General features: G+C 39.2%; 1 protein-coding gene across 1 annotated transcript in view; it reads left to right on the forward strand.

Moving 5' to 3' along the window:
* FREM1 (FRAS1 related extracellular matrix 1) overlaps window positions 1–12,124 on the forward strand; it is a 152,079-nt gene that overhangs the window by 28,782 nt on the left and 111,173 nt on the right. Inside the window, exons 8-10 of the mRNA XM_055144903.1 lie at window positions 108–452; window positions 1,283–1,425; window positions 10,212–10,408. Coding sequence (XP_055000878.1) covers window positions 108–452; window positions 1,283–1,425; window positions 10,212–10,408 — 685 coding nt within the window. The remainder of the gene's footprint in view (window positions 1–107; window positions 453–1,282; window positions 1,426–10,211; window positions 10,409–12,124) is intronic.

Here is a 12,124-nt window from a genome sequence, read left to right on the forward strand (position 1 = left end):
GAAGTACAGCACTTCCTTAACACCCTAACTGGTAGTGCTACTTTCTCTAAAGCTGCTGTCCCCGTATCTTCTTTTTGGGTCAACTCCATCTCTGCTCTCTCCACCAGGAGGGAAAGGATTTCTCTTCAGTGTGACTGACCTTCAATCTGGAGTCGTTCGCTATCATCATGATGACAGTGATTCCACCAAAGATTTTATAGTCTTCAGGATATTTGATGGTCATCACAGCATCCACCATAAATTCCCCATCAATATTTTGCCCAAGGATGATAGTCCCCCATTCCTCATAACCAATGTTGTGATTGAACTGGAGGAAGGGCAGACCGTATTGATCCAGGCTTCCATGCTCAGAGCTTCAGACATGGATTCCAGTGATGACTATATCTTCTTTAATATCACAAAACCCCCACAGGCTGGAGAGATTATGAAGAAGCCAGGGCCAGGACTGGTAGGTAAGTTCTGGACAGTTAAGACTATTTATATTGTGGCTGAGGTTATGGCTTACAGTGCTGAGTGTAAGTTTTGCATCTGGAAGTCCCAGGTTTGACCCTTGGCATCACATGGTCCCAAGCACTATATGGAAGTGACCACTAAGCACCAAGCAGAGAGTAACATCTGAATACCTCAAGATGTGTCCCCCCCCAAAAAAAAGTATAGTTTGTGTCAGAACTTTTATTTAGGTAGACATCAAGTTTATGAGGTAAGATGAAACTACTGCTGCTGCTGCTATAATTATTCCCATTTTATAGATGGGAAGTCTGAGACTCAGAGCAGTTAAGCTGACCTATTTTGTTATTCAAAGAAAGTTTTAAAACTGGATCTGGAGTTAATGCTTAGCACTGTGAAACATTGTCTTCTAAATCTACGCAAGCTGATAGAACAAATAAAATTGAAGAAAAGATTTTGCTTTATTCCAGATTATTGCTGAAGAAAATTCATGAGTGATATCTGTTTATATTTTATTATAATAATTTCATGGTCTCTTTTACAAATCAAGAGGTTAGGAGTTGGATAAAATTGGTGTCAGGTGGTTAGGCATTGCTTAAGAGCCTATTTCTTGAAAATATTTCTCTGACACTACATTTGCTACATAATAAGACAGATGTTAAATTAATTTTTCTGCTTTATTATTTAAACACAATATGAAAGTAATTAATGAAGATTCGTTGGGTCTATACAACACATTAGACAGAGAAAATGTTTGGAGGCAAGCATAATATCATTATTCCCCAACATCTGGCAGATGATTACAGAAGTATTCGATGTTTTGTCAACCCAACAGGCTATCCTGTCCCTGGCTTCCTTCAGAGGGATCTATTTAATGGCATCATCTATTACCGCCACTTTGGTGGAGAAATCTTTGAAGATTCTTTTGAATTTATCCTATGGGACAGTCATGAACCTCCAAATCTCTCAGTACCACAGGTAAGGGGAGATCTCTGAATATGTTACCAAAATCTGTCGGCAAGTATCAACTCTGGTAGATTTTACTAGAGATTAGATGAAAGCTGTTTTCAAATTTCAACGTTTGAGATGCACTGAATTAAACAAAACTACGTAGGTCTATTTTTTTAGAACATAATTTCTCTACCACTTTTCTAATTATTTTTGTATATTTTCGTATAAGCAGTGCCTCCAATGAACCCTATAAAGAATACCTTTAAAATGAGCTTAGCTCATGACTCATGACAGTCCTCATTTGTTTTCTGTGGAATAGTATTTTTGTATATTTTCATATAAGCAGTGCCTCCAATAAACCCTATACAGAATACCTTTAAAATGAGCTTAGCTCATTACTCATGACAGTCCTCATTTGTTTTCTGTGGAATAGTTAAAGTGCAAACTCTGGAGTTAGAATGTCTGTATTTATCTTTAGTCCTTGACACTAATTAGCTGACTTCCCTGTGTCTCAGTTTCCTCATCTATAAAATAGGTAATAGCAAATTTCGTTATAAAATAACTATGAGGGTGAGTCAATACATATACTAAGAACTTTCTACATTTGGTAAGTCTTAATAAATAAATTAGCTACTGTTACTTTTGAAGGACTCTGGCTTACTGCAATTCAACATGGATACAAATAAGTAGATGCTATATATATAATCTAGAAATAGGTTAAAGCAGATATTCTTACATAGAAATTACAGAAAATATAGTCAGTATTGGATCTGAATATCAATGAAAGGGTGTATTCTTTGCAAGGAGAAGGAGGTTAGCAGTAGAGTTGCGAAAAGGAAAGCTAGAAATTGATTTTCAATTGCAATTGTTACACTTTGCTAGTCATTTAATATATACTATTTTGAAAGGTAGCATGAATAAGAATCTAAGTAAATCTCAGCCCTGTTTTAGTCATTCTAAAGGCATGGGTTCTAGGTGATATGTTTTCCTGTGATGTAACTGACATAAGTTAAAACATAATTGAGCAGGTCATCTCTATACCAGGATGAAGGTAGCAAAAGGGGATGGATGGTTGGGAAGAATGATGAAGAGAAGCAAATGATCTCTGTTAGGATAGAATGAACAAGGAAAACAATACTTCTTTCTTTTTCTTTTTTTAAAAATTTATTTTATTGAATCACCATGTGGAAAGTTACAAAGTTCTCAGGCTTATGTTATACAATGCTCAAACACCTGACCCTTCACCAGTGCCCATATTCCACCACCCAAAACCCCAGTATACCTCCCACTCTGCACCCCCCAACCCCTGCATGCGTAACTGATAAATTTCACTTCATTTTCTCTTTACCTTGATTACATTCCATATATCAGCACAAAATTCACTATTGTTGTTGGAGATCCTCCCCCCAAAAAACAGCTCTACTGACAAGGAAGCATTTGATAATTAGTTTTCCAATTGCGGAGAATGAAGAGATATGAGGCCGCATGGCCGTGGTTTAGGATTTCTGTATTTTAGTATTTTAGTAATTAAGTCCAGGGAGATTTATGTTAGAAATTGCATATTTTCCCTTCCTGGGGCAGTATGGGGTAATGGCTTACAGTCTAGAGACATGGCTGCAAGCAGTTTCTGGGACCAAAAGTAGTCTAGCTGGCCTCTGGATTGTGGTCAATCAGCAGCAATGTGGCCGCACTGAAGTGTGTGGCCGCCAGGATTGAGTCTCGGTGGCAATATTTCTGTTTATTGATTAACAAATCAACTTCTTTACAAATAATATCCTGCCTTCTCATTAATATATATTTTGACTTAATAGCTGATTTTATTTGACAATCAAAACTGGCAACTATTAACAAGTTTAATTCTATCTTTAGTATCTTCAAATGACTGACTAGAAACACTATAGAAACACTATATCACTTCTAGTCAACTCTGTGCCATTTTATAATTAGAAAACTTGGATTTCTTTTTTCTTCTATAATATATTTTATAGATTATATTTTTCATATCCAAAATAGATGGCTTTCTCTAAAAAAACCTGTGGTGATGAAATCCTATTAAAACAGAATTATCTATAATTGTAAGCAACTTGTTTAAAAGTAATGCCACAGATTCAGTTGTGCATTTATGTCTTATGATAGAGGGTGTTCAAAGAATTCATAATCACATTTTTCATGACTGTTGTCTTTGTGTGTGAAGGGGGAGGTAGAAAATACGGGGGTATGAGAGAGGGAATGCACTGTAGCACTGTTGTCCCGTTGTTCATCGATTTGCTCAAGTGACACCAGTAACATCTCCATTGTGAGACTTGTTGTTACTGTTTTTGGCATATCGAATATGCCACGGGGAGATTGCCAGGTTCTGCCGTGTGGGCAGGATACTTTTGGTAGCTTGCTGGGCTCTCTGAGAGGGACGGAGGAATCAAACCCGGGTCGGCCGTGTGCAAGGCAAATGCCCTACCCGCTGTGCTATTGCCCTACCTGCTGTGCTATAGCTCCATAGAGGCAATGAGCATATATAAATTTGCTCTTTCTTCATTCTTCATTCCTCTTTCTTCTTTCTTCATGCAACTGCTATTTTGGGCTCCTAGATTGTCTGTAGCTCAGGATTGGGTACCTATTGCCTGCTTTACCTGACATTTCTGCATGCATATCTCACAAGATCAGTGGGCAGGAGCAGAAGGTAACAATGAAATGCTACTAGATGGGTAACACGCACCAAAGTGTGGCATTTATCAGAAGACAGACCAGAAAATGGATTAGGCAAATTAACATTTATAGTGACTGTGAGGGCTGAGAAATAACTCTAAGTAATCTCAAAGCGAGATGCAAGATAAAGGATCAGGCAAGAATCCCCAGTCAAGGCAGGGAAAGGATTAAGAACCCAGGCCCCAAGAAAGTGAGGCAGTATTTAGTGTCACAGCTCACTGAGAGTGAGACTCTGAGGATCAAGGTCAACTGTCATTTGTACACTGATTTATCACTTGATACTCAGATTTCTTATAAACCTATGTTGGCTTGGACCTTGAGTAGACTGGAGGGGTGTCAGACAAACCAGTCGCAAGAGCTCAATGTTTGATATGGACATAGTTTCCCTCTGTTTGGGAATGGGTGTTTGATAATGTCTTTGTTACAACCAAATTTCAGTACAATGAGAACACTTTATTTCTCTATGGAATTTGCTAAGATGAGATTTTTCTCACCCACAGACACACACGCATAATTGTTTAAACATGAATAAATATGTAAAGTCACATCAAGTTAGGCCGTCATAAAGCATGTTGAAAAATGTGCCCACCAAGAATTACTACAGAGGTATAAAAAAAGCATTCTTGTACATTCTTTTGTACAAAGAACACATTGGAGAATAAATTAGCATGGAAAATGGTCTCTTTGAAGGCACAATAACTATTGTTTCCTTATTAAATCCAGTTTTTCAATTAAGTGGAGCCTCGCTGATCCACACTATGGCTAGGAGGTCCCAGAGAGAATTTCTGAACTTTGTAGATTAGCAAAAAACTATAATTGGAAAAAATCATGACACAGACTCCAGGAGACTTGAGAAATGACTCTCATAGTGTTCCTTTATTTCGATAACTGGCTTCAGTCTTTAATTATTGAAATGCTTCATAGTAGAGTAATAAATATGATATACACTTATAAAAATAACGAAGGTTGGACACAGGGAATTAATCTATTGATCATCCAATTCCAGAGACTTACTATACTACTATGTATCCTTTTTGATCCTTTTCACACTCACTATGATTGTCATTCCTATCATTCATAAGAAGCACAGAGAACCAACCTGAAACCCAAAATGAATAAATAGTTGATCCAGGACCACAGCTTCTGGGTTACTAGGCTGATGTTGCAGATTTTTCTGTATCACAATTTTTTTTTTTTTTGCTTTTTGGGTCACACCCGGCAATGCACAGGAGTTACTCCTGGCTCATACACTCAGGAATTACTCCTGGTGGTGCTCAGAGGACCATATGGGATACTGGGAATTGAACCCGGGTTGGCCGCATGCAAGGCAAATGCCCTACCTGCTGTGCTACCGCACCAGCCCCATGTATCATAAAATCTTAACTTTGTTTTAATTTTTGCTTTCTATATTAATTTTTAAAAGAATCTATTTATTTTGACAGTAGGTATTAGGAATTACATTTAAAAAATATTTGCTGGGGAATGGCTCCCAAGTGGTGCTCAGGAAGCCCCGGCTTCCTACATGAGAGATTCTCCACCAACCCAGTCATTAGTTCAATGCAAGGACCCAACGTTGTGATGCTGTTTGGGCCCTTCAGAGTCAGTGAGTGAATGCCCAGGTCACTCTGGCAGAGCTGGGTGCCTGCAGAGCCATGGCCAACTGTGTTCCTGGGCTCCAAGTTTGCACCCAAAGATGCTGAGGAGCACCTTGGAGTTCCTAGAATGTCATTCAATTAGAGAGTATGCTAGGCATGCACCCTAACTACTCTACTGTCTCCTGTACACCATTTTAACAGACAAAATGGGCATAGCTGATCTGTTATTTTTATTTTATTTTATTTTGCTTTTTTTGGGTCATACCCAGTGATGCACAGGGGTTACTGCTGGCTCTGCACTCAGGAATCACTCCTAGCAGTGCCCAGGGGACCATATGGGATGCTGGGAATTGAACCTGTGTTGGCCACGAGCAAGGCAGACATTGTGCTATCGCTCCAGTTCCTTTTTTAATTGTTATTTTTATTTTATTTAATTTTTTTTGCTTTTTTGTAGGCATAGCTGATCTGTATTTCAGTGACAGTATATGAAAAAGTAAAAATCAGAGTTAGAATACTTCTGTGGATCTGGATGTAGAAAGATTCTTGATGCCAAGCCAAGCAAATTGTACCATTTTCGGAGAGGGCAAGCAATTGTTTTCTCAAATTAATCATGGGTTATTGTAAACAAATTAATGAAATGATAAATGCTGGTTTGGCAATCCCCTTGCTTTCTAGCAATATCCAAAACTGCATGTTTTTAAGAATTTTTCTTAAATCAGGGAGTTGAAGAGAGAATATTGGAATTAAGGTGCTTATCTTGCAAATTGCACATTCTCCCACTGAGTCACATGACCAAGTTCTTAATTTTGTGATTTTGGGAGACAGGGGAGAACATATGGTGTAGTTTAGGGATTATTCCTGGTTCTGAGCTCAGTGGTCACTCTTGGGTGTGTTCTGGTGACCATACATAGTTGAACTGGGGTTGGCCACCTGCAAGAGTGCCATAACCTCTGTACTATATCTCTGGCCCCTCAACTTTTTCCTTTACCTCTTTTCAAAATTAAATCAGCACTAGAATTTCAGGCAACAAAACTGATTTTTGGGTTGAACCTGATTTGATCCCAGCACTGCATATGGTTCCCTAAGCACTACCAGAAGTAATCCCTGTGCACAGAGCCAGGATTCAATCCTGAACACTGCTTATGTGATTTCCCCACAAAAACAATGAACAAGAACAAAAAAAATCACAGTAGGAGACACTGTTATTCAATTAACAAACACTACCTACAAAAGGCCATTTCATATTTTGTAGAGCTGTAGAAATAAACATAATTTTTAACATCTACTATGTACTAGATATTTTGTCTACATAGTCATATGCCATCCTATAGCAACTTTGTCAGTTTATACATGATCCTTACAACAACTTTGCTATGATACTTAATTTAAAAATAGTAAAGTTGACATTCAAAAATGTTGAGGGACTTTTTAAAGATAAATAATTACTTGGACTGGCGAGATAATGCAGCAGATAAGGTACTCACAGTTGACTGAGGGTCAATCCCCAGCTCTGTATATGATCTTCCAAACCCTCAGCACCTACGTAACCTCGGAGAGCCAGCATCTGTGTAACTTCAGAGAGACAGCACCTGTGTAACCTCAGAGAGCCAGCCCTGTGTAACCTCCGAGAGCCAGCCCTGTGTAACCTCAGAGAGCCAGCACCTGTGTAACCTCAGAGAGCCAGCATGCATGTGCCATCCCATACATCTAAGCAACAACCCCCATGACAAATGGAGTTATTAATATGAATAAATTTTTACTGCGTGTTGTTAAAAAAATTACTATTAAAAAAAGAGAGACAAACCCTGCCAGGACTAGGACCTGAGCACTGATGGGTGTGGTCCAAGAAGAAAGAAAGAAAGATAGAAAGAAAGAAAGAAAGAAAGAAAGAAAGAAAGAAAGAAAGAAAGAAAGAGAAAGAAGGAAGGAAGGAAAGAAAGAAAGAAAGAAAGAAAGAAAGAAAGAAAGAAAGAAAGAAAGAAAGAAAGAAAGAAAGAAAGAAAGAAAGAAAGAAAGAAAGAAAGAAAGAAAGAAAGAAAGAAAGGAGGGAGGGAGGGAGGAAAGGAAAAAGGGGGAGGAAGGGAGGAAGTATGAAGAAAAAAGAATGAGGGAAAGAGAAAGAAAGAGAGAGAGGAAGGCAGAGAGAGAATGAGAGAGAGGGAGGGACAGAAGGGAGGAGAGAAGGGAAGAGAAAGAAAGACCAGTAATTACTAAATGGTTTACTCAGGACTTTAACTATCTGCTCACTGCCCAGATTTCATGAGTTTTACATTATATTATAACTCCTTTATGAAACTTTTGGTCTAGGAAATACTGACTTATAAACTACTAATCAATAGCACAAGACAATAAAATACTGTTTGTTGGATAAGCCAAATTCAGGAACAATTCCATCTGCAAACTTTAGAGAACTTTTTTTAAAAAAAGGGGATTTGATTATAGTTTGTGTGGGGTTCATATCCAACGATGTTAAGGGATTACTTCTGTCTCTGTACTCAGGAATTACTTCTGACAGTTTTTAGGGACTGTTTGGGATGCCAAGGGGACTGATACCAGACAACTGTGTGCAAGGCAAATGCCCTACAAATTGTACTATTGCTCTGGCCCTTCGAAACCTCTTAAGAAGCATCTTTAAGGGTAAGAAAGGGTCAAATTTCTGGAAAAAAGGAAAGAAAGTATCCCAGATTGAAGACACAGCATAATCCAAAGCATAAAGATTTGTTTGAGAACTAGACCAGGTTTGTTGCTTGCAGTTCTTGTGCTGAATTAATTTTGAAAAGTAGGAAAGATGAGGTTGAGGGACTAGAGATGTAGTACAGAGTTTATGGCACTTGCCTTGTGTTCGATCCACCTCTGGAAATGTTCCGGCACCGTCTAGACGATGCTGCCCTTTGGATACATCCCTAGGTTCTCCTTGAGGTGAGAGAGCTCTGGATTCATTGCCTCAGAGGCAAAGGACCATTTTGAGGGCACAGGTCCCCCACCATTTGAGAACATTGCTTCTGTATTAGGAGCAGTTCAGCTTGACTCTGGTCTGCTCCCCTTGCTAGGAGGTTACGTTAACTGGGTTACCTGCCACCCTGTGTTTCACCCATTGCAGTGCCGCCAAGGCTTATCGACTCCCCAGGGATACTCAGTGCCTGTGTTAAGCTTTGTGTTATACTTCCTCTGCACTGTTTCCCAGCCTATCACTGTCCGCCTTCTCCCACCTCGCCCCGCCCCCCCCCACACACACCCCACACTCTCTAGCAGTGCTCTCCTCTATATCTGGTCTGTAGTATCGGGAATAAGATCTGGTGATCTGTCTTCAGCCCGTTTATCATCTATAGCCATCTTGGGAACGTCTATCAGCCCCGAACGCCCCAGGGACCCCTGTTTCCTCGGGACGGTGACTGATTCAGACTGCCTTGCGTTGCAGTCAACCCCAATTAATTTCGGTGCAGAGTGTGGCCCCCAGAACACCGCCAAGTGTAATCACTGAGCACAGAGCTAGGAGTGATCCCTGAACAACTAACAGATATGTTCTCCGTCTCCCCCAAAATAACAAAGTTGAGAGCTTAATTATGTAACTCATCAGTAGAATGTGTGATTCGCATAGCTGGCTTTGATTTTTTTTTTTTTTTTTGCTTTTTGGGTCACACCTGGCGATGCACAGGGGTTACTCCTGGCTCTGCACTCAGGAATTACCCCTGGCTGTGCTCAGGCGACCATATGGGATGCTGGGATTCGAACCCGGGTCGACCGCGTGCAAGGCAAACGCCCTACCCGCTGTGCTATCTCTCCAGCCCTGGCTTTGATTCTTGACACGGAAAAATTTAAAAAAGAACGTAAACTTGAAAAATAGTGTACCCAACCTGCATTTGAACAAGTCTACTGTTCCTGTGTGGTTGTTTAAAATTTTTAATAAAATGAATAACCTGAGTGGACTTGTATTTTCTTTCAGCGATAACAGTAAGGGTATGAAGAGTTTATTGGAGTTAAGGTTAAGAGAGCTACTGACATCAGATAAGGGGGAAATGGTGAAAGCTGGAGAAACGCTGGTAACAAGAGAACATCAAGGGGTGGGAGTGGAGCATCGTGACTGCGTAGGAATTTTTGGAATCAGAAAACTGAGATTTGGTGTTGTGAGCATGTAGGTGGAAATAAAGAAACCAAAATATATGTTAAACTTTCTAGACTCTATGTCTAAGTAGAAGGACATAGAGAGATAATGGGATGATAATGGAGGGGAAGTACAGAAATAAAACAAGTGCACATTTTGTGTATACTATGTCCATTCTATAGTACTTGTGATTGGATTAACTATAATTGTGATTATCTTGTTCTTAAAATAAAAATAGAATATGGACAAAGAATGCCCCAAGTTTTCCTTTTTTATAGCGTATGAGTCATTTACATGGAAGTACATGGTATGTAACTGGTATCAGAAAACATTTTAATTATAATTAGGTAGTTATGGGGTTTTCTGTAATTTTTTAAATGTTTCAGGTTAATGGTTCAGATCATTTCTTTCAGGTGGTGACAATCCATATCACGCCAGTGGATGACCAGCTTCCAAGAGAGGCTCCTGGAGCTTCCAGGCACTTGGTTGTCAAGGAAACAGAGGTGGCTTACATAACTAAGAAACACTTACATTTTATAGATTTGGAATCTCATGACAGGGAGTTGCTGTACACAATAACAACGCCTCCATTTTTCAATGACAGCCACAGGTATCTTTAGAAGTTATCTAGTCTGCTTGTCAAAGATTGTGTGCTGGGATTAGTCAAAAAATATAGTACTTTGGTTCAATTGCTTTGTTGCTCAGACATAAATTTATACTCAAGCATTTAATGTAATCTCAAACCTAACTCGTATCTCTCTTTATTTTATTTTATGTTTTACAAAGCTTTCATGCTTGAGCTTTAGTCATATAATGATCGAACACCCATCCCTCCACCAGTGTAAATTTTCCACCACCAATGTCCCCCGTATCCCTCCCCACCATTCCGCCCCTCCCCCTGCCTCTTTGGCAAATAATTTCCCTCTTACACTCTCTCTACTTATGGGCATTGTGGTTTGCGATACAGTTAATGAGAGGCCATCATGTTTGGGTCCTTTTACTACTTTCAGCACACATTTCCCATCCCGAACCATCCCTCATATCTCCCTTTAGAACTTGCTAACAGACATGAGCTTATTTCATCTTCAAATTAAGTTTAAAATCATCTGTAATTAGTTCTTTAAAGGAGATGGATTTTTTTTTTCAGGAAACAATCAGATTTTATTAACACAGGGAAAGTAACTTGGTTTTTCCTTTTAGAGGAGAGTAACTTAAAAAAATGTGTATGTGAAAACAGTGATGCTAAAAGGCTTATGGGCTGTTTACAAGGCAATTAAGACTCTTCAAACAGATGCAAAACTGAGGACACACCTGAAACCACAGTTTATGGAGAGGAAAGGTCAGTGTGCTGGCCTCCTCTGCCTCCAGCACTAGGGGACAATAAAATCAAAAGCAACTAGACACAAGTATTTGATCTTTATTAATTGTCAGAATCCAGCCACTAATAAAGTTTTATTTCTACATTTGCAGGGTTGACAGATGCAAAGGCCTTTTAGGCTGCACTTTCACCAAAAGTGCATGAAAGTGACAATTTTCCTGCAACCTTTGGCACTACTGAAATACACATTGGGCATGATTTCCAAATCTTGTTATTGATTTAATTATAACTTCTCTTTTCAAATGCTAATTGGGGATTTATGTTACTTCTTTGGCATATTGCCTCTGCAGTGCCCCTAAACATTTTTAAAAAATTTATTTATTTTATTAATTCCAAAAGAACAAAAGCAACTGCTGTTGGCGAGGATGTGGGGAGAAAGGGACCCTTCTACACTGCTGGTGGGAATGCCGACTGGTTCAGCCCTTTTGGAAAACCATATGGACGCTTCTCAAAAAATTAGAAATTGAGCTCCCATTTGACCCAGCAATACCACTGCTCGGAATATATCCCGGAGAAGCAAAAAAGTATAGTCGAAATGACATCTGCACTTATATGTTCATCTCAGCACTGTTTACAATAGCTAAAATCTGGAAAAAACCCGAGTGCCTGAGAACAGATGACTGGTTAAAGAAACTTTGGTACATCTATACAATGGAATACTATGCAGAAGTTAGAAAAGATGAAGATATGAACTTTGCATATAAGTGGATCAACATGGAAAGTATCATGCTAAGTGAAGTGAGTTAGAAAGAGAGAGACAGACATAGAAAGATTGCGCTCATCTGTGGAATATAAAATAACAAAGTAGAAGACTAACACCCAAGTATAGTAGAAATAAGTACCAGGAGGTTTGACTCCATGGCTTGGAAGCTGGCCTCACATGCTGGGCAAAAGGCAGCTCAGATAAAGAAGGGAACACCAAGAAAAATGTGGTTGGAGACCCCGTGC

This window comes from Sorex araneus, chromosome 1, assembly GCF_027595985.1.
Source record: "Sorex araneus isolate mSorAra2 chromosome 1, mSorAra2.pri, whole genome shotgun sequence".
Lineage (NCBI taxonomy): Eukaryota > Metazoa > Chordata > Mammalia > Eulipotyphla > Soricidae > Sorex > Sorex araneus.